General features: G+C 42.4%; 1 protein-coding gene across 1 annotated transcript in view; it reads right to left on the minus strand.

Moving 5' to 3' along the window:
- Nucleotides 1-23,923, minus strand: part of SORCS3 (sortilin related VPS10 domain containing receptor 3) — a 2,578,554-nt gene that overhangs the window by 54,471 nt on the left and 2,500,160 nt on the right. Inside the window, exon 25 of the mRNA XM_069239432.1 lies at nucleotides 16,416-16,521. Coding sequence (XP_069095533.1) covers nucleotides 16,416-16,521 — 106 coding nt within the window. The remainder of the gene's footprint in view (nucleotides 1-16,415; nucleotides 16,522-23,923) is intronic.

Genomic DNA, 23,923 nt, shown 5'->3' on the forward strand with positions numbered 1-23,923 from the left:
CCAGACACGGTCCCCTGCTAAGTTAGAGTGGGTGTACCATACACAGGAAAGAAAATCAAAATATGAAAAAAAGAAAAAAGTTAACAAAAAGGTGAGACATTGTAAATGGGAGAGAAAATAAAGCAATAGGCAGGTGAAAGTCCATGAAAGGGTTCCAGGTTAGGGCGCAGGTGGAGAGCGGAGGTCGGGGGATAAGAGGAAAGATGTGGGTTGGAAGTGGCAATGGTGGGTAACAGGCCACAGGACGGGAAGAACTGGTGGAAGAAACTAAACCACATGTCAGGGCTGAGCAAGTCCGGGAGCTTCGTACAGGAATAAAAAAGTAGTTCAGAAACAATGCAATAAAATGGCCATTGCAGATATATAATGGTACCTGGTCACTGTGCTTGGGGAGGGCTGAAGTCCGAAAGAGGCATGATGCATGCATGCCATGGACCAATGGATAAAAAGAATATTGGAGCGACATGGGAGCCAGCAAATGGCAAGCCTATGGGTGGGTGGAAGACAATAACAGTAGATACAGCATGTCTTGGTTTGACACAGTGCATGCGCACCACCTAGAACCAAGACCTAACAAGAAAAATAATAAAAAGTTGATTTGGAATATGATTATGTAATTCAAAATTAAAGGGGTGGCTTAGTGATGTTTTAAATTGTTCACAATAATTTAAAGATGTACTTCGATAACCTCACTGAAGAAGACCTTTACTAAAAAAAAAACAAATGATTGAATATGTAACAAATCTACATGATTGAAATTAAATAGCATAGCTCACTTGAGTAGCTGTAGAGTTTCCATGCAGCACTTTTCCCTTGCAAATAGCCCAGAGATACATTAAACTAATAAAGATTAGTTTAAGAAACATTCCTTATCAACACAGAAGACAGGTCTGGAGAAAGGGAAGTGTGTTTTTCACTTCTTACTGCTCTTTTATGTATGGAAGTCAAACTGGGGCTGTTAAACTCATTAGGCTTGGTGACAATTTGCCTGGCCTAAGAATGGCACTGTTTCAGATAACCCCACTGAGTCCTACAAAACTGGCAGTCTCTCTTCAGTGAAGTTCAAAACCCTCCAATTTGGTCTAAGCCACCTCCTCCTACCTGTCAGTGTCTGTCATCTAACCATCAAAGGCAAGTATCTATCAGACACATCCATCTGATAATACAACATTCTATGACATTTATGCTTGGAGACCAATCATGTTCTGTGACATTCTCAAAACGTATTCAGAGAACCATTGACCATGCCTCAGGGACTCTTAGTATCTCAAAAAAATTTCCTGGCACATTTGACAGATCTTTGGCCCACTATCAGATATTCTGGACCATCTATTGGAGATCCTTACTATTTCCTCAGAGACATGAAGGCTCAACAAGCCATCCCTGGGGGACCCGCAGTGTGCCCTCAGAGACTGCCTGTTGACCATCGTAAGCCTTTAGCCAGACCTCAGAACTACCCTGCAAACACAACCAGCTACTCTTATGAGAGCACCAGGCAGTTTTTGGACACCCTCATTTTGTCCTTAGATGCAAGCACACTTAGCCCTCATACACTGTTGAAGATTAGGTCCTCAACTGGCCAAAGATGTCCTTGTCTTAAGTGACTTGGGGGTGGGGAAAGGGGGCAAGTTGCCACTTCTGTCCCCTGTAGTTAATACTATGCCTTTATGTACTTTGGTAGTCACCAATAATTTCCTGCAGGCTAGAAAAGAATGCATAAAGGATCTTTTGTTTCACACGAATGGCACTCTATTGAACATTTTTCAATTAAACCTCATTATGAAGGATATGTTGGTGAAATGTGGCTTGGGACAAATGCAGCATACAACCTTTTCATTTAAATTTGAAGCAGCATTTACGGACTACAATGAATTCCCATTGACCAGGAAGGGCATGTTGTTAAGACTTGCTGCTGTTTCCCACTTATTATCAGCTACACATCAAACATCTAAAAGACTTTTAAGTGGCTGTGAGAAACCCCAGAATTGATTCCCCTGCCATTCATTGTCAGGTTTCATGACAGTAATCATGGTGATGAAGCTAAAAGCATTGTAAAAAGACTGAAGTAGAAATGAGCTAAGGACTACACAGCTGGCTAAATCCTATTCCCTGCTTAAGCACATATAATAAGGAGGTCATCCTGTTTTGTTTTAATGTTCAGCTAATCTGAGGGCAGCTAGGTGAGATTTCTTGGCTTATGTCTGTGTCATTGTTTGACATGGACTTTTAGAGACCACGCAGTTAGACCGGTTTGACAAGGAGTTAACTAGGAATGTACAGAATTTGTGATAGGTAGCAGACTGGAGGTCCACATAAAGGAAGGGATTTCAAAAAGACACTGAACAGCCTTTTGTAGGCATAAAGGGTATCAATTATTTTGGCATAGTAAGATTTAGTACAACATTGTTTTTTAGAGTGAATAGATGTAATAAAGAAATGGCTGCATTAGTAAAACAACAAAAGAAAACATTTATAACAATGACAGAAGCAAAGAAAAAATAATTTTAGAGGAGGAGGAGTCCAACATTAATACCTCAAGAGTTGATTATAACTAGAGTTCCTGGTTTATAGTATTTGTTTTACATTTCTGTCTGTATTTAGCCATGTTTAGTTTGTGCTTAATGAAAATCCTAATGTAAAGATTGAACATTTAATGGGTATATTTCCACATTTATTTTTGTTCTAAATTGGTTTATTGAGGGTTTGTTTGCAAAGCACAAGGTTAAACAACTCAGGGTACAAATAAGAATGGAGACTGTCTACCTCAGTACCATTTATTAAGCCTTGGAGCGGTGACTATCTTACAATTTCAACAAACAGAAAACAGTCAGTTCCAGGCAGCAATGGGGTACTCAGTGAGGAGAGGTTTATGGGATGTGGTTGTACGATATGTGCCTTCGGTGAAACAGAGACGATAATTCAAGGGAAAAAATGAACAGTACTGGTCAGAAGAGTACATACCATGATCAGCAAACCATGAGGATGCCTAGAGGCCACATGGAAAGGGCTACTGGGAGGGGGAGAGGGAAGTGGTCAGTGTGTCAAAAGCAAGGATCCAGAATCTCTGCTTCTGCTTGGCTGCGCAAGGGGGGGTTTATCAAAATGTTGGAACACTGAAAGACTTGGTGGCATAAAGCAGGTGTGTTTCAAACAGGTGAAATAGTCTATCAATTTTTTCCAGACATTGGTGAATGTTAGAATCTGTGTGTGCTATCTTATGGGACAGGACCTCCATAGCCATAAAATGCCAGAGGCGTGTGAACCACTGTGCAATTGGAGGTAGGCAGCGAGTTTCTTCCACTGTAGTACCTTGAGTTTCTTGGTGGCAGCTAGAATGCGGTTCTTGAGGCATCAATCCGCATGAGTCATTGCTTCCAATTCCAGGAGGCGAATGTCCAGGACTGCTGTGTTGTAAGATTTGGGGAGAGGGAAGCCCACCGTGCCTTTGTTGTGGCCAAGAATATCTTTCCAGTACATCGTGCTGTGAGAGCAGGACCACCATATGTGGTGGAAGGTCCCGGGGGCAACGTCACATCTCCATTATTTGTCACAGGTAACAGGATATATGGTTTGGAGGTGTGTTGGTGTTTAGTACCATTGGGTCATCAGTTTGCATGCTGTCTCATGTTTTGGTATGCTTCTTTAGAACTTGGGGGTGTCTCACGAGGGAGTATCGCCATAGTGCCATGCTGCCATTGTGTTTGGTATGTGTGGGGTCTCACTGGCATGGAGTGTTTGAGTTCCTGATAAGTGCGTGATATCAGGCCTTAAGTGCCATCATATGCCCTGACCAATGTCTCAAAAGAGTGTATTGTCTCATTGCACCTTGGACATTAGAGCGGTATGGTGCCCAGTGGCACAGCTGGCCATATTAAAATCACACAGTTTTCAGGGACGTTGAATTCTGTTTTACAGTGTTCAAAGGTCTTGACAGTCACACCCTCAAAAAAGTCATGAAAATTGTGTCAGTCTCCTGCCGCCCAATCAGGGAAAGAATGGGCCTCAAGGGCCAGAGTAAAGTCCGGGTTGGGAGCAATTGGAGTGTTTGGAGAGGGGAATGTGGTGAGGCCCCTTTTAAGCACAATCCTATCCCATATCTTGATAACTGTTTTAGTAGGGGTGGAAAATAGGTGCTATGTGGTCAATCATGTTTGGAGAGCCAAGCAAGGTCTCAAAGCGGGAGACATAACACTGTAGGGAGAGAGATGGCAGGATGAGTGAGAGTCAGCAAAAGGTGACATGTGAAGAGACTAAGTTAGTGGGAGTGTCCGCCAAAAGGAATGCTCCCTATGGATTCTGATTGTTGGATGGTAATGGCCAGGGGTTCCACCGCCAAGGCAAACTACAGGGGCAAAAGCAGACATCCTTTCCAAGGGCCTCTTACCAAGAGTATCGGCCTTGTATATTGCCCCTTAACCCAGATGGTAGCCGTTGGGGCAACGTAGGAGGCCATAATTCTAGTAACCATGGCAAGACCCAGATCAGTATTCTTGAGGACCGAACTTAGAATGGCCAGCTAACTCTGTCAAAAGAGTTCTCCACATTAAGTGAGAGAAGGCCTGATGGGATCTTATGGCAGTGAGACTATTCCACGAAATGGCAATTTCAGTGGAAATTGTATGCCCATTGATGATTGTGAATAAAGCCCACCTGGTCAGGGTCAATTAGACCATGAAGATGTTGCTCCAACTGGTTCACTAGCATCTTGGTAAGGATGTTAGAGTCAGTGCGCAATAAACAAACAGAGGGTGGGGTCTTCACCAGGTTTAGAAATAAGGGCAATCTCTGCAGCTGCCATCGTAGGAGTGACTCCTGTGTCAGATGTGAATTAATTGAATAGTGTCAGCATCTGATCTTGAAAGACAGGGAGGAATGTCCTATCGAAAATTACTGGGAGCCCATCTGGTCTGGGCGTCTTTCCTAGGGGGAGCTCCTTCAGAGTTTGGGAGAGGTCAGCAAAGGTGATATGGCTGTCCAATAACTCTGTGCACTGTGGGTCCAGGGGTTCCTAGCTTCAGGAGTTATGGTAGGAGGCTATGAGTACCTGAGGAGGGTCCTCCCAAAGTAGAGAACTTGGTAGAAGTTGTTGAATGCCTGCTGTTTCATCTGTTCAGAAGTAGCCTATTCCGTGTCACTAAGTCTGATTTTAGCTATGTGAGCTGGAGCCTGCTGCTGCTGCAATTTGCAAGGGAGGAATGCACCAACCTTGATCCTCCTTCATAGAACCATTGTTTTAGTGCTAGGAGAGATCCCCAGCCCTGTTAGTCCTGTGGGTTCTCAATTGCCCCCACAGCAGGGCTAACTGTCTCTTGTTGTGAAGAGAGGGGCACACTGGTCAAAACGCTCAAAGGTCTTGGTCTCAGTTGTCAAACCCTTCTCTACTAATCGGGATTCCCTCACTAAGGCATTAGCGATAGATGATGGTGGCCTTGAAGCTGTCCAAGAGCAAATGTACAGAGGTGTATTGGCTATAGATGAGTTCAAAATATTCTGTGATCACTGTTTGTATTCCTGCAACATCTACTGGGTCTCTTAGCAGGTGCGTGGGAAGCACTGCAATGGGATGTTCACCCTGGGCTCCCCTTTCCGACCCATATTAAACCCTAATTGTGCATGATCCAAGATAGAAATATCCAAAACGGTGATGGTCTCTAAGTCTTGGAGTACGGAGTGGGTGAGAAAGCGATAATCTTCATGGGAATAAAAGTTATGGGCATGTGAATAGAAGGTGTAGTCGCAGGTGCCAAGTTGTGCATAGTGCCATATGTCTACTAATCCCAGGTCAGTGAGGTCCCGCTTGAGCATGGCTGACATAGCTTCAGTGTCCCAGAAAGATGTAGTGCTGCGATCTAGCTCAGCGTCCCACACCAGATTGAGGTTACCCCCCCAGCACAAGGTCACCCATCTTATAGTCCAACTGAGCATGTAAAAGTTCTCTAAGGTAATTATATTGGCCATGGTTGGGGGCATAAACATTGATGAGTGTGAGCGGTCGGGTCTCCTATTGTAATGTTAGCTTTGCATAGCGCCCATCTGGGTCCCAGAGAGTCCTTAGTATTTTGGTACAGAAGCCTGCCATGCACATGATGACTACTCCTGCCATTTTAGTAGAGGCGTGTACCCAGAGGTGGATGGGGTATTTTGTGTGTGACATGTGGTGAGAATCCTCCCACAAGAGGTGGGTCTCTGGAGGGAAGATGATGTCAGGGTCTTGCATGAGGAGACAACACCATGGGCCTGATTCTCCGCCGCCCGCCAAGCTACCGCCGCTGAATGACCGCACCGCGGTCAAAAGACCGCGGCGGCCATTTAGACATTTCCTCTGGGCCGGCGGGCGCTCTCCAAAAGAGCGCCCGCCGGCCCAGAGGAAATGCCCCTGCAACGAGGACGCCGGCTCAGAATTGTACCGGCGTAGTTGCAGGGGTGCAACGGGTGCAGTTTGCACCCGTCGCGTATTTCAGTGTCTGCTTAGCAGACACTGAAATACTTTGCGGGGCCCTCTTACGGGGGCCCCGCGGCACCCCCTACCGCCATCCTGTTCCTGGCGGGCGAACCGCCAGGAACAGGATGGCGGTAGGGGGTGTCAGAATCCCCCATGGCGGCGCAGCAAGCTGCGCCGCCATGGGGGATTCAAAGGGCAGCGGTAAACCGGCGGGAGACCGCCGGTTTGCCTCTTCTGACCGCGGCCGAAGCGCCGCGGTCAGAATGCCCTGCGGGGCACCGCCGGCCTGTCGGCGGTGCTCCCGCCGACCCTGGCCCCGGCGGTCTTAGACCGCCGGGGTCAGAATGACCCCCCATATCTGTTGTTGTTTGATGGGCAAGTTCAAGGCCCTGCTATTGAGAGAAAGTAGCTTAGTATGTTGTGTAGTAGTCATAACCTGGAAGAGTAGACATGAAAGCTGTGTCAATATTCGTGCATGTGAAGGTGTGTAGTATAGCAGGCTTCAGGCAACATATCTGGAAAGCATCTACAGTGTACTTCAGGATCCTAGATTGGGGAAGAAGCATAGGGAGGGGGTGCCTATGGGAATGGGCAAATGGAGAGATCTGGGGAATGGCTCTCAGATGGTAAGTGGTGCATAAGGTGGCATGACTGCTGGGAAGGGGCAAGGAGGTCTCACCCAAGAACACATAGAAAAGTAACCCAAAATTTAAAAGGCCAAGAAGGCCTAACAGTTTCATTCAAGTCCTGAGATGGTTGGTATCCTGGCATGCTAGTCCTCACATGACGGTGAGTGAGGCAGTATCTGATTGCCTTCTTGTGGTTCAGCCTTGACCCTCAAAAGTCCTCAGGCTTACATCCGAGATCGGAGAGTTTGGCACTTGCCTTCCACATGAATATGATGGTGAATGGATGTCCCCAATAGCAGTGGATGTTGAGTTCTCATAATTTATCAGTGACTGCCTGGAAATCCCTGCAGCAGCGCAGGGTGACAGCGGAGAGATCTTTAAAAAATTCATATGGCCTCAGAACTCCAGGTCAGCTTTGCCTCATGCTGCCCAGAGAATAGCTTCTTTGTCCGCAAGGAAGTGGATATGGTTCAGAATGTCCGGGACAGAGTTGGCTCATCCCAGTGTAGGTGCCACTCAGTGACCTCTATCAAGAATGAGAGGGAGGGCTTTACTATCACCTCAAATTGTCTGCAGGAGCTTAGTAATGAAGGCCATGAAGTTGTCTTCCTCTGCTCCTTTAGGTGTCCCCCCAGATATGAACATTGATTTGATGGCTTCTGTTCTCTAAATTGTCCTGTTTTAGTTGTATATCTATTACTGTTCTTTCAATGCCTTCACCTTGTGCCAGAAGAGTCCCTGATCCTCTGATCGGGCATCAACTGTGCATACCAAGACATCCACCTGCCCACCCCCACCATCTCATTGACATTGCATCAGATATCTGGAATGCTGGACGTAAAGTCAGTTTTGAGGGAGCTTATTTCTTTCCAGCAGGAAATGGTCCATGTAGGCCTGAGATATGGATAGGGTGTGGTACCGTCATTGGTGTTCGTGGCTGGGGGGGCCTGATGATTCCATTTCCACAGAGGGCACTTTATTCCAAAGTGAGGTGACTGGATTGTCTTTAGTAGATCCAATTAGTATGTCTTGTGCAAATTTATAGTGAGGCATGCTAGTTATCTATGGAAGTTGTTGGGCACAGTTATATAGTCTCATAAGAGCAGTGTCCTGACGTGTACCCCTCACTTCAGTCTATAGTCAATGAGTGTTGGGGGGGCCAGCAGCAGATGGAGCAGAGTCCTGTACAGGCGAGAAGGCTCTAGGGAGGAGCTGCTGTCGCCTCAAGCTGGATAACAATAGGCATGTGGTGAGAGGCATGCAATGTGGCTCAGCAAGAGGCAGGGGAACCCTGCTCAGCAAGGCAGGGGGAAGCAGTGATGGTCCTCAACAGTGCTCAGGCACAATCATTGATCCCCCATCACCCAGTGGGTGTCAAAATGCGATGGGTTCCTAGCCAATGGCTCCACATCACGCGCAGTGGCTGCAGGGCCGAAAAGCATCTGGAGCATGTCTGAGAACCACCTCAGGGGTCCCACAGGTCTCTGCCCTCTGCCTCAGTGAGCCAAAAGAGACTGTGAGTGTGATCAGGACCAAGTGAAGAGAGGGGCAGGTGGGCATGTGTCTCCACTCTCTATGTTTTCTTTGGTGTGAGAGTCCATTGCCCAGGCAGAGAAGGTGCGGCAGTCAACACAGACCTAATCCTCAGGCAGCAGACCTTCCCTTAAGGTAGATGTGGCCTCAAATGCTAAAAGAACAGATTATGGAGAGAATGCCACACAAATCAAACATTCACACCTAGTCACAGATCTGGGTTTAAGCCATGGTATTTTCTGCTCACCATGCCACCCTAGTTTAGACTCAGCCATATGCCAATCAGTCTTGACACTGGTCCCCATGGGAAAAGTCCAGCACGATCTGAAAGGCCAGGGTCCGGTTTTGGGGTATTTCAGAACTGAGCTGCTAATCTAACTTAACCAAGTGTTTTTGCAGGCAGGTTGATTGGCTGAATGTGGAGTTTAGTTCAGAAAAAAATATTTGAGGCAAAATATCTGTGTCTTGGGGTGGATGCCTGATTGGCTGCTCTGAAGAGAGGAAAGCAAAGATTAACTTAACCATAAAACTGGGATCCCCATCTTGTGCTATGTGTGTTTTATCCTCAACCCACTTAGTACTCAGAGTAAATAGATAACATACACACAATATATCCAGATGAAGCACAGAGGGAGGGGAGTGAAAGACCATAGTATGGGGGACAAAATGGTATTTATTACAATATTTAGTAGCTTTGTCACTAAGGCATACAGCAACAAGTTTTATGTCCTTGTCTAACAATCAGCTGCAACCAACCATATGTCTCCCAATATTCTCTTTGCTGGTCAGAAGCCAAGGCACACTTTGTGTGAGGTTACAGTTTTGGAAATAAACCCAGTCTAACAGAGGGTATAATCTGCTAGTGTGGCAATCATAATCCTTGTGCAGTGCATTCAATAGACTCAAAGATCCAAAGACCACAGGATGCCAATTGGATCAGTCAGAAAAGCTAAAGGTGGTGTATGATGGCATAACTGTCTCTATAATTTGTAGACTTTTTTTTATGTTTACCAGTTTGGTAAACTAAAGGAGCGCCAGGAATAGCTTACCTGTTTGGTTAATAGCTTCTCTAGTGTCATTTTTCTCTGCAGCACAACCTTATTGTAACTTCAGATTTGTGGGCAACTGTGCTGTCTATCACCTGCATCAGTGACATTTCAGAAGATAACCACTTCACTTTACAGTTGACATTTCCGGCTGACTCATTTGATCCTTACTTTGGGTCCTACTTTGTCCTCATTGGCATTCTTCAATTTAAGGGCTAAGGTATCAAGGCGGTTTTCTGGAAGCAGTTCTGGATAAAAATCTAGTTTATGGATCACCTTGTACTGCGGCTCATCCATGAATTGTTTTATGGAGAATCTCTTGATGCATCTAGTCAATACTCTACTGGATGACATAGATGGTATGCCAGGAATGAAAGGATGATGAGAGTAATGATAGTGTTGAAGTTCTAAGATTGTGGCTGCATGTTCATTGTAGCTTCCTCTAGGTCCTAACATAGAAGAAGGTCTATTGTTTTAGAGGACTTGACATAGATATGTTAACTAACTATGCACATCATAGTATGGTCAGGTGGTCTATCATGCTATGTAAAAACACAGACTCTAGGCTTTCATATTAATGACTCAGTTCCCTGATCATAGACTGTTGGAGTTAAAAGAACACCAGATTTCAAAGAGTCATTCACTTCTTTTCCTCCAGTAGGTTGTAAATCTTTAGTGAGTATTTTGCAGCTGATAGTTGATTTATTAAACTGACTTTTAGATAGAGACAATTGTTTCCTTTGGAAGCTAACTTGGGCTTGCATCTTCAAGAAACAATTATTCAAAAGCTATATTTCAGGATATGTACTTCCGACCAGTATGAACATGATGAAAGTGTTTAACGGTATACTGCAGTGGTTCCCAAACTTTGTAGAACCACTACTCACTTTTTAGAATGACAAACTTTTGCGACCCAACTACCTTTAATTACGTGAGGTGGATTGATTTTTTTAATGTAGCTATAGCATCATGTGGTAGCACATTGTCATTTACAGACAGTGCATTTTCCATTATAATGGCTACTAAATTTGCACGGATAACTTGAGGAAATTGGGTTTCTGATAATATTTAACATTTGTGCACCACTAAGTAAAGTGTCATGATTTATTTTGATCATAGGAAGATCTCTAGCACACTTCAAAATTACAAAAAAGCTTCATTTTTGCTTTCCTAACTGCTGAATGCACATAGTTCATTTACAGGTATTTATATTTTGTTTGTGTTGGAAAGACACAACATCCTTCTGACTTTTCTTCACACTCCCTGTACTCCACCATGATTGTCATAAAATTCACTTTTAAAAGAAAAGTAAACAGCAATTTTAAAATAATAAAGCAGCCTGATATTTGATGTCCTTCTTTAAAGCTCTGGCAAATTTGACATGGTAAACACAGAATTTAAAAGCATCTGTTTTTATTACTCGGACTTTCCCAACTCACCAAACATCTGCTGGTCAGCTTGGGAAATCCTGGTTTACTATCATCCATGATGTTGACACTGACTCTTATGTATATAGTATGGAATATCTAAACTGTCTAATACAATGACATCTTTGCTACAAAAACTACAAGCAAGTTCAGGAATAAGATTTTGTATGAAACCCATGTCCTAGTTATTTGTCATATTTTTAAAGATAAAATTATGTCATATGAATAACAGGCGAGTCATACTCTCACAACTCAATTACCATTACATCAACATAAAGGACAATGATGCTATCAACTTGCAACACATTGGATGTTTTAATAGGGTTGCATTAAGCTAAAATGAGGAATTTGTTTGGGTGGTGTTAGAAATGGGGTCTTTGGTTGGCAGACACTCTAGTCAGGGTAAAAGAGAATCACCATCAGCCAACCCCTGCTTACCCCCTTGGTAGCTTGGCACGAGCAGTAGGCTTAACTTCAGAGTGCTAGGTGAGAGATTTTTTATCTAAACAAAACAAGACCAAAACAACAAAAATCCACAATACATAAGTCAAGTTATCAATTAAAAAGCAAAAAGAGTCTTCATGTAGTTTTAAACACACACTAACACTGTTAGCGTGAAAATGTACCTTGCGTGTGTCAAAAATAACCCCGCACAGGCGAGTAAGTGTTAAAAAGGGCTTGTGATGCGTCGATTTCACTCATGGGCGAGACCTTGCGTCGTTTCTCCTTTCATCGGATTGGTGCGCATCGTTTCTTCTCTCTGCAGGGAGCGATGCATCGATCCGGTCAGCACTCTCGGTTCCGGGCTGGCCTTGCGTCATTTTTACATGCCCAGTGGTGTTTGCGTTGGAAATCCAGCTGCACGATTATCTGAAAAACATGCAGCGCGGGTTGCGATCTCACCAGCCTCCATCAGCGATGCTGTGCGTGGTTTCTCCAGCCCCGGGTGTCGATCTTCGGGACGCGTTGCAGGCGAGCGTCGATTTTCAGCCGGGAAGCCGGCGGCGCGTCAATTTCCCAGCCACAGAATGGAGTTGCGTCGATCTTTTCCACGCATAGCGTTCTGTGCGTGGATTTCTTACTCTTAGGCTGCCAGCTTCTCCTTTCAGGGTCCCAGGAACTGGATGGGCACCACTTGGCAGAGTAGGAGTCTCTCCAGAGACTTCAGGTGCTGGCAGAGAGAAGTCTTTGCTGTCTCTGAGACTTCAAACAACAGGAGGCAAGCTCTAAATTATCTTCACAAGATGGAAGGCACATAAAGTCCAGTCTTTTCCTTCTTACTCTGGCAGAAGCAGCAGCTGCAGAATAGCTCCACAAAGCACAGTCACAGGTGGGGAAGCTCTTCTTCCTCAGCTCTTCCGCTCTTCTCCAGGCAGAGGTTCCTCTTGGTTTCCACAAGTGTTCTAAAGTCTGTGGTTTTGGGTGCCCTTCTTATACCTATTTTCTCCTTTGAAGTAGGCCTACTTCAAAGTAAAGTCTCTCCTGATTGTGAAATCCTACCTTGCCCAGGCCAGGCCCAAGACACTCACCAGGGGGTTGGAGACTGCATTGTGTGAGGCCAGGCACAGCCCTTTCAGGTGTAAGTGACCATTCCTCACTTCACCCCTAGCATAGATGGCTCATCAGGAAATGCAGACTACACCACAGCTCCCCTTGTGTCACTGTCTAGTGTGAGGTGCAACCAGCCCAACTGTCAAATTGACCCAGACAGGGAATCCACAAACAGGCAGAGTCACAGAAATGGTATAAGCAAGAAAATGCTCACTTTCTAAAAGTGGCATTTTCAAACACACAATCTTAAAATCAACTTTACTAAAAAATGCCCATCCACTCCCAAAGGGAATCTACACTTAAATCATATTTAAAAATCATATTTAAAGGTAGCCTCCATGTTAACCTATGAGAGGGACAGGCCTTGCAACAGTGAAAAACTAATTTAGCAGTATTTCACTGTCAGGACATATAAAACAAATTACTATACGTCCTACCTTAACCAAACACTGAATCCTGCCCTTGGGGGAACCTAGGACCTACCTTAGGGGTGCCTTACATGTAAGAAAAGGCAAGGTTTAGGCCTGGCAAAATTACAATTTTCAGAAAGTTGACATTTTCTTGCCTTAGCCATTTGGTGCCAGCAGCTTGTCACTGGTCACATGACTGGATGTAGTTGGCAGTTGTGGCTTTGTGCATTCCTCCTAGACTGCCACACACAATAGAGGGCTAGGTATGCCTGAATGGGCTGTCTACTGGCAGGATTGAGGATGGCAGTGCTAAGCACAGCCCCATGTACACCTGAATAGGCTGTGTCCTGTTGCCACACAAAGGGCTTAACAATCCTGCTTTGTCACTCCAGCCAGTTTACTAGAGGGCAGATGAGACAGGAAATGTCATGTACTCCAAAGCCACTGTTTAGAAGCTTCTCCCACCTTGTAGAACTAGAGCACAAAGGTATAAAAGATGGACCTCAGACACCACTACTTCAGTAGGCTTCTGAGCTTATGGATACCCTGTTAGGAAGGAGGACTTTTGTGCTGCTGAAGGACTGCCACTCTGCTGGACTTCTGCTTTGCTCTGCTGACCTGCTGTCTGCTGACATCCTGCCTGGGTGAGAAGGACTGAACCCAGAGGGAATCCAAGGGCTAGTTGGCTTGGCTTCTGATCTGAAGGCTAAGGGACACAACAAGCTTCCAACAAACTTGATCTGCCCCTGGACTCTGCCATCTGTGAGTCTACCCTGCCACGTGGTGCCATCTCTGTCCTGGACCCCTTGAAGTTGGTCTACAGTAGTCTGCCAACCTGTGGATCTAGCAGAACTGATGCATCTCCTATGCTGCTGGGCACAAACACAAGCAGAACTGATGCATCACTGCTGCTTTGTGGACTGGACCGCCTCAAAGACCAGCATCGCATCAAGCACATTGCTGCATCAGACCCACCACTGTGCAATGCATCCTCAGTACAAGCCCTCGTATATCGTGTTGACAGCAGCCTCGCAAGATCCTTTGAACCAGCGCATTGCCCTGACTGCGCACCCCAACCCTGAAGCCGGAAGTTGCATCGCAAGCCCAGTCTATGGGATCCTTGATCACCACACAGCCCCTTGCATTGCAGCCTCACCACATCTTGGAACAGACCCACTGCATCTTTGACACAGAGCCATGCAACAATCTACAACCCAGGATCGAAGGTACAGTCCTCAGTGGGCCTAACCAGGTGCCTGTAGTCAGACTGGGATCCATTGCGGTCGACCTGAACTGATGACTTTGTCCCAGTCTGGCATGACCAGATATCTACAGTTGCCACTTTGCGTCTTTTGGTGCCATTTGGACTAAAAACTTTAAAACTGAATATCTCTGGTTTTACTAATTAGATTTGTGTTGCTTTCGTTGTCAAATTAAGCTCTACTTTTCTAATCCTCTTGAGGGTTTTCACTGTTTTACTTTTTGAAGTGTTGCACAGATCATTTTCTGGTACAGTGAAGCATTCCAGGCTTGAGAGTGGAGTAGTCTGTCTTCTACTGCCTTTGATATAGGGTGAAGGATTGATAAGACATGGGATGGATAAGACCACTGCCATGTTTTGCAACAAGTCCCATGATAGTTCACCCCAAAATCAGGTCACAAAATGTGCAAAATCTTCATGTTTATTTTCTTTGCAATGGCATGCTTCTCCTTTCCATTTTCCAGAAAAGTGAGTAGTAGTATGTGGCATGTATGCAAGGAGCAACTCCGCTTGCAAAGTGCTTGTAGTGCTCCCTTCCAGCAGAATGCAAAATACTGCACGATCTGACAGAGAAGAACCATTTGCTGAATTTAAATTGATAGAAGCATTGTGCAGTTAAACTGCTACTCGATTTTGATCTACCGCTGAGCTTCATTAACATCATACAGCAAATGGCTGTCCAAGGCATATAAGTTAATGCGGAGATATATCTGCAGACAGTTAATAATGTATTTTCTATGTGACTGCCAAGGGGCCATGTATCAGTCTGCAGTTGGCAGGATAGAAGGCAAAAAATGTAATAGCGAAGGGTTGAGAAGGAACAGGGAATCTTTCTTTGTTGCAATGATATTATGACTTTCCTCATGACACTGGTATGGTGCCATGACAGGAGCCTGCTTTAGTACACAAATACCACGCTTCGTTGCGTTTGAATAAACAGGCATGTATGTGTATGCCAGGGGTATGTTGTCCCACGACTTGTTTAGGAGACGTGGGATTTACTCTTTTGCTGAAGACACTTAAAAATATAATTTTCATACAAGCAGGCAGCTTAGGTAACAGATGGAAAGCAACGTGAAAACAGATATCAGTGTGAATAAAAATTACTTTTGCCTGACACAAACGGAGTAAAATCTGCTATGCACAATTTGAATCATGATGCACACTGCAAAGCGCAAACCACTGTGCGCCATTAATACTGTTGTTAAGCCCACGTTTCGGCTCGAACAATTCCCCAGCAACTTTTCATCAGGTTATAACCAGTTAACCTTGGGCAGAACAGTGACAATGATTTGTGTCAGGTTGAATTTCTAACTAGGTGCTTTAGGTAAATTAACCGTTGATTACTGCATATAATTGGACGTAAGAGGGAGCCTATGAGCGGTACCGAAATCCGCAAATGATGAAATGGTTGTACTAATGCTAATCATTTTACATTGGATTTTTGATAAATACACAATAGTGTGTTGAACAACAATTGGCAAACCTTTCTTGGATGATGTAAGAAATCCCTAAATGAATTATAATATCCCCTTTTCAGTGGCTCCAAATACAGGACAGAACATTACGTTTATTTTATTTTAAGGTTGCTACGTGATTACAGTCTGATGTATGGTATAAATTCCGTACAGGCATGTGCATTGGTCAATGCGAAGTCAGCCGTCAATGCCTTTTGAGCATTTCCTGGTAAAGGCCAGTTGAAGCATGAGGAACCAGACAGCGGGTGTATCTCTCATTCCTGCAGACAGTGGAGTAGTGCAGTTTCCGGGGGTGTGACGTGTCCACTACACCAGCTGTTTGAGTATTAGCTGCCATTTGACCCCGTGACTGTAAGGCATTTTTCTTTCTTGCCTTAAGGCTTACGGCAACATTGACACCACAAACCAGAAGTAAAGAGGGCATGATATTTCAAAGCTTGTTTGACTTCTTGTCAGGATTTTAGGCTGTTTATTTTGCAGATTAAAATGCAGTTAACATGTAGTTAGGTCTCTGGCCGATAATCAGAGACACATGGACAAGTAAACATTCCTGGGACTCCGGTTGCACACAAACATAATTTTACAGAATCCTTTCATTGTTTACACTGCATTAAATGAACAAAGCCGTTCTCACCTACCTCTTGAATTTATAGATTAGAAAAACTGCCAAGCCAACAAATACCACCGACAAAAGCATGAGCATCGCAGAACTGCTGTGTCCTGAGCTGGCGTCCACCAGAGGTGCTGCAAGGCAAAATGAATCATTTAGTTATATTTTGTCAATGAGTCACTTTACATTAGTCTTTTAAACAATTTTACCTTATTTTCTGGACGTATCCTTGCGTGTGCAGTTGTTACATTGTAGGTCATGTACAAGGCAGCAGTCTCTGTAGCACTCATCAATGGGCTGGGAAAATTACTGAAAATTATAGGGTGGCATTGTTTGATAATCAACTGGTTTTCTCAGTATGGAAAGTGCCCTTTCCCTTCCTGTGAGAAGTGAATTGGATGTATTGTTCTGGCGTTTTGCTAATCACACAATCCTACTTTGAAGATAGATCAATGACCGTCTGATGAAAGCAATACATACTTTTCCATTTCACATTTTTTGTATTAGTGCAGCAACAATTATTATAATAATTCCCATTCACCAAATACACTCAACATCATTTACAAATACTTCATTTCCCTCATGTTAGATTGTAAAAAATTAACAAACTGTCAAAAGGAAGCACTGCTTCTTGCTGTTCACTGTTCTCTAATGTGAATGCTGTTGCAACTCTTTCTGAATGGTTCTGGAGAACGTTTTTTACCTATTGTTTTTAAAATTAAGTTTGTTATAAATATGTGCATTAATAAAAACGCAAGCTTCAAAAAGCTTAGTGGATACTTTTATATTAAAGTCGGGTGGACAACAATATGCATCGGACACACGGTTGGCATTAGTATAGTAAAGAGAAAATACAACAGGTTCACAATATATCTATTTTGTATACCGAGAAATACAAAGCACAAGCAATGGCAAACCTGATAATTCTGGCCTTGCCACGCTAGTACAGTAATGGTGTGTTTTCGCTTTATTGTGCAAGCATATCCAAGATACATTAAAATTTTAAAAGAAAATGCAAAATGCTACCAGCTAAACCTGGTGGCAATATACTTGCAAGAAAAAAACAAGCATTTGCAATGTAGTAGGTCTCGCATTTGTGATCATTTGAGCTATTGGTGTTGCTTATGTTATTGTATTATAATACAAATGGTATTGTGATCATATAATGGTATGTTTGCTTCAACAAGTAAGTGTAATTTCAGAAAATACAATATTTCTTTTTTTTAAAATATTTTATTTGTTTTTTAGTATATATATATATATAAATTTGGTGCACATTGTTGATTTGAATAGCAGTAAAAACATTGGTCTAAATATAAAGCGTGTTCATTTTTTAGTTTATATTGAGAACATTTCTTGAAGAATGTCTTTGATGACTAGATGACATCTAGAGAATAAAGTAAACAAAAAGACAGGGTGTGTAAGACAGTTATTGCTGTGTGTGAGTAAGGTGTGCGGGAAAGAGAGAGAATGCTGTATGAATGAGAGAGTTGAATAGAGACAGAGAAAAAGAAAGACAGAGAGTGTGTAAGTAAGAGAAAGTGAAATACCGTATGTGTGTAAACGAAAATAGGGTCTGTCCGTAAGAGCGTATATATGTGAGAGAGTGCATGTGTGTTATGAGTACCAATATAACAGCAAATAAACTTTTCATAAGATTGCTGCAAAATATTTAATCCCTAAAAGTGGGCCAACCGAAGTGAAATGCATATGCACTCAATGTTCTATTTAAACATGTCTCGAAATTTTCTAACTAAATCTGTGCATACCTTACAGAAAACACAAAAAGCACAATGTTAAATTTAGGCATTTTTTACAATGTTAAACCTAAAAAAGAGCAAACACGATATAAAGGGCAACCTATGCCCTGCTAGATTTACAAAGGTTTATAAAATTACTAAACGAAAATAAGGACAAAGTCTGGAGTGGTGTGAAATTGTAAAAAAACTAGGCTGTATTCATCAAAGATCACACTGGTCTTCAATGAAGAGAGAATTAGCATAGTTGTAAACATCACCATCAACATCCACATCTGCTGTTTAGGTTCATGATAATGATCTTTCAAGCTATGCTAATTCTCTTCCTTCTGAAGCTAGGCATATCTTCCAAAACACATCAACAAACTCCAGAACTCTGTCTGGCCACTGAAGACCCTTTTTTGTGGCTAAATTGCTTTACTTCCTTGGAAACAAGTAGCGGCATGTATTTAAATGAAATATGCCTCTGTATACTGAAAGGCTGAGTTGTAAATAAGAATATTTTAAGCTGTGCCAACGCTAAACAAAATACAAAGTTTTCACTAATGGGCTTTAAATTGATGTTAATAAATAATAAAGTTTAAACAGGCACAGCTAAACCATAACTGGTGTTATTTTAAGATGTGTGGAACTAAAGCAAAAGTTTACGAGAGCACTTGTGGTCTTTTAAAAATGCCAATATATACGAAAATATTAAGCAGGCACAACTAAGCCTCTACTGGCAGTGTTTAAAATTGTGGCAGTGTATAATTAAAACTGTGCGGACACTGTTGAATTTTGTCAATTAACAGCACGAAAACTCTGCATAATATGGCAGCGAGTTAATTAATAACCGAGACTGTGGAAACACAAGATGAAAGGCAAAGCGCGCGCTGCGGTATTAACCTGACATGGTCAAAACTTAGAATAAAATCTATATGAATGTCTCTGTGAGTGATGTGTGTGAGACAGCATGTGTGTGTAAGAGAGAGCGCGTGTGTATTACAAAAAGGATGTATGCATGTGAGTGAGAGCTTGTATAAGTAACAGAGCGTATGTGTGTGTGAAAGAAAGAGAGGATAAAGTGAGAGAGAGAGAGACAGTGTGTATGTGAAAAAGTTAGTGCAGTGTGTGACAGAGGGAAAGAGAGAGACAGAAAGAGAGTGCTGTGTGAATGAGAAAGTGAGAAATAGACAAAAAACAGAAAAATAATTTGTGTTTGAGAGAGAGATAAAAAGTGATGGTGTGAGAGAGAGGATGTGTGTTTGTCCATGAGAGGGGGTTTATGTAAGAGAGCGTATGTGTGTTATAAGATCTAATGTAACGGCACAGAATGTTTGACTAATATAGCTGCAAGCTAATTATTATTCAAAACTGTGCAAATGCGATAAAAACAAATGCACGCACTACTATATCTAATCACGTTTTAAAAATTACGACCCAAAGTAACAATGCAAACACCAGATGAAAGTTAATCCGCACAGTGCTATATTTAAGTACGTTTAAAGATTACTAAACGAAAAAACAGAAAACACGATTTGAAAAACAAATCGCGCACTGTAATGTCGACCTGACATGGTGTAAATTTATAATAAAATGTATCTGAAGGTTCCTGTGACTGATGTTTGTGAGACATACTATGTGTGTGTAAAAGAGAGTACGTGTGTATGTGAGAAAGGATGTGTGTAGGTGCGTGAAAGCTTGTATGTGTGTGTATCTGTTAAAGAAAAAGGGAAGAAAAGATGAAAAAGAGAGACAGCCTTTGTGCGAGAGAAATAGTGCTGTGTGTAAGGGAGTGTGTGCTAGAGAGAAAGAAAGAGACAGAGTGCTGTGTGAATAAAACAGATGGAAAGAGACAGATAGAAAGAAAGAGAGTGTATGTGTTATAGAGAGTGAGAGAAAAAACATATGTCTTGGAAAGAGGATGTGTGTGTATGTTTGTGAGAGCATGTATGTTTGAAAGAGTGTGTGTGTGTGTTATTAAGACCAATGTAATGGCACAGCAACTTAGCATGATATCGCTGCAAGATATTTAATCCCTAAAACTGGGCCAACCGAAGTGAAATGCATATGCGGGCAATGTCATATTTAAACATGTTTCAAATTTTACTAACTAAATCTGTGCATACCTTAAATAAAACACAAATAGCGCAATGTTAAATGTAGGCATTATTTCCAATGTTAAAACAAAAAATTTGCAAACACGATATAAAAGGCAACCTATACCCTGCTAGATTTACAAACGATTATAAAATTACTAAACAAAAGTAAGGACAAAGTCTGGAGTGGTGTGAAATTGTTAAAAACTAGGCTGTATTCATCAAAGATCACACTCGTCTTCAGTGAAGAGAGAATTAGCATAGTTGTAAACACCACCATCAACATCCACATCTGCTGTTTAGGTTCATGATAATGATCTTTAAAGCTATGCTAATTCTATTGGAACTGAAGCTAAGCAATATCTTTCTAAACACATCAACAAACTACTGAACCCTGTCTGGCCACTTGCAGACTCTTTCTTGGTGCCTAAATTACTTTTGTTCCTTGGAAAAAACTAGCCGCACATGCCATTAAGGATTAAAAATAACCTTCAAAGGCTTCAGACTATCGTGATGCACGTCAATAGACTTGCTTTTACACGTTGTTTGGTAATAATAAAAGATTATAAAAAACTGTGCAATACTGGTGCCTAAAAAATAACTGAACCACGATTAGTAATTCAATAAAAATGTGCCTCTGCATAATAGAAGGCTGAGTTGTAAATAGGAGTATTTTAAGCTGCGCAAACGCTAAACAAAATACAAAGTTGTCACTGATAGGCTTTAAATAAATGTTAATAAATAATAAAGTTTAAACAGGCACAGCTGAACCATAACGTGTTATTTTAAGCTGTGGGGAAGTAAAGTAAAAGTTTATGGTACCACTTGTCGTCTTCTAAAAATGCCAATACATACGTAAATAGTAAGCAAGCACAACTAAGCCTGTACTGGCAGTGTTTGATATGGGGTCAGTGTATAATTAGAACTGTGCTGACACTGTCAAGATTTGTCAATTTACAGCACATAAACTCTGCATAACATGGAAGCAAAGCAATTAATAACAGAAACTGTGCAAACACGAGATCAAAGGGAAAGCGGGCGCTGCAGTATTAACCTGACATGGTGAAAACTTCCAATAAACTCTGTATGAATGTCTCTGTGAGTGATGTGTGTGAGGCAGAGCATGTGTGTGTAAAAGAGAGTGCTTCAGTGTGGGAGAAAGATGTGTTTATGTGCGTGAGAGCGTGTTTGTGTAAGAAAGCATGTATTGCAAAATAATTAATAATAACCGAAACTGTTCAAACATTAACAATAAAACAACGCGCGCACTGTTATTTTTAAACACATTTTAAAATGTACTAACCAAAGCTGTGCAAACACAAGTTAAAGGCAACGTGCAACCGGCGCATAACAGACTGATCGCTACAGTGCGACTACTGATACTAAAAAAAAAAGTTCCACAAATATCTAAAAAAGGAAACCTGTGTAAGAAGATTGTACTTGGTCGCTGCGCTTTGGGAGGGATAAACACGAAGGGAGGCATGACAAATGCATGCCAGAAACCAATAGCAAACAAAGAATTTAATTATAACAAGCACACTGCCAATAGCAAGCTAGTAGGTGGGCATAGAGCCCACAGAGCAATTACAACAGTCCGAGAGACAGCGCATGCGCGCTGCCTAGGCTCGACCTAATTAGCAAACAAGTTAGACATTGCACCAGTCGAGACAGCAGTGGTCATGAATAACACGCTGCACAGGAAGTGAGTAATACATCAGCACAGGATGCGGCTAAACACTCATAAAAATAACCAAGCTGCCCATTAACAACTTTTGCGAAGCTAGTGAGCTGTCTAAAGAATGAAAGGGGAAATGCATAAAAGAAAAAGGACAGCTAAAGGAGTGGCCCACAAATCCTGACTCTGATACAAACTCATTTTCGGGTGGATGTGGGAAATGCTGTTGCTCACAAGGAAACAGTCAGTGGCTGAATTTGGCTGCAAAGGCCATATGCAGCGGGTTTGGTCCCAGGGCCTGCTTTCCAGCCTGCTCTTATAGTCAACCCCCATAGGTGGACTGCATCCAACCCCTGTACATTGTCAATCTTCTATCTCCTTCAGCCTCTGGCCAGACCCTAGAGCCAACACCCTGCAAGTGATCTGTGCCCAAGCGACCACAGACAGCCCCCCCTCACTGCACACAGCCTTTAGCTGTACACAAACAAGGATTGGCCACATAGCCTTGGGGTTTCCCTACATTGAACCCACAGCAGGCAGCCAACACCAATTTCGCACAGTCTGCATTTAACATTTTTTGCTATCATGGTACTGAGTTTGAGCTGAAGTACCACATAGGAAGGTCTCACTACTACTATGGATCCAGCCATTGGAACCACAGTTCCTGTGACCTAATATATCTATTTTTTAATTTTGACATAAGAGAGGGCAAGAGGTTAGGTTTTGTCCCCATGCCCCCTTATTTGCTCTTTATTATTTCTTTAAGGATTTGTGGGTTGAGTCCCCGAGTCATGTAACAGTGGCAGTAACATTTTCTGCAATGTTGCAGCCAGTCAATCAGATTGTTTGGTGCTACAGTTTCTTTTTCCAAATCTGCAGTACCGAAATCCTCGTGCAGCCAATCAAAAGGGACTTTTTCAGTTTTTGATACTGCTTTAGTACCACAATATTACCTCAGTGCAGAACGGTCCTGATATCTGGAACATTTTTCTGGGAGTTAACCCCTTTGTGCCAAACTGGAGTCCCTTCTTCATACTCTAACTTCTCGAAAATGGCTGCATGGATTTATTTCAAATCACACAAAGTTTGTTTTCTGAGTAAAGTTCTAATTTTGTGCCAGATTTATTGTAGTTCCATTCTGCTGTTTTATTTCTGTCTCAGAGAGAAAACATTCCTAAAGGAATTAAAATGGGAAATCTCTCCCACCTTTTCTTGGTTGGGCTCGAGAGATCAGAGCACAACTTTCCATAAGGATGCCAAAGGGGACAAACTTTTTTGGGGAACATTTTTTGCCCATCTGTTAAATGACGCACCAAAATTGTATAGAAAAATTAAAGGTCTATTCCAACAGAAACCTAACAATAACTACACTCACTCTAACAACACCGGTAACATGTAATATAGATGTAAATGTCATCCCTTTTGTGTGTTTTAACCCACATATTTTGTACAAACCTGCAGCACTACGCAGATGATAAAAGTGTGATTTGAAAGCCATTATTAAGAATACTGTTAATTTTCAAATTACAAACAAAAACATGCAGAACATCAGATAAAGAAAACAATATGTTTATATGATGAGTAAAATGAATATGCTGGCCACATATACCACTAAAGAAAACATCAAATGTATTTAACTACAAAGCATCACGTTTTCCAGTTTATTACATCTAACGGATAGTTGAGAAATATTTAGGTACCTCACTAAAAATTGCAAGACGTGTTTCTTTGCATCAGGAAAAACTGGATGGCAGTCAGAAAGTGGGTGGCTGAGTTTTGTACAACCTGTAGACTGAATGAGAAAGGCTGGTGCAGAAAACTAAACAGAATTTGCTAATCTAGTCGGGAAACTATCAATATTTGCACAACTAAGAACCCGCTATTAGCATCAAGGTATGCAGCTAGTTTCCGTAGACTATCAAGTTGGAAGAAGAAAGTTGGTATCAACATGATGAAATAGTGGTCGACATCTGTCTCATCAAGGTGAAATTTGCATCAGGTTTGACTCCCAAACTTTTACCACAGG

This window comes from Pleurodeles waltl, chromosome 6 (genome assembly GCF_031143425.1).
Source record: "Pleurodeles waltl isolate 20211129_DDA chromosome 6, aPleWal1.hap1.20221129, whole genome shotgun sequence".
Classification (NCBI taxonomy): Eukaryota; Metazoa; Chordata; class Amphibia; order Caudata; family Salamandridae; genus Pleurodeles; species Pleurodeles waltl.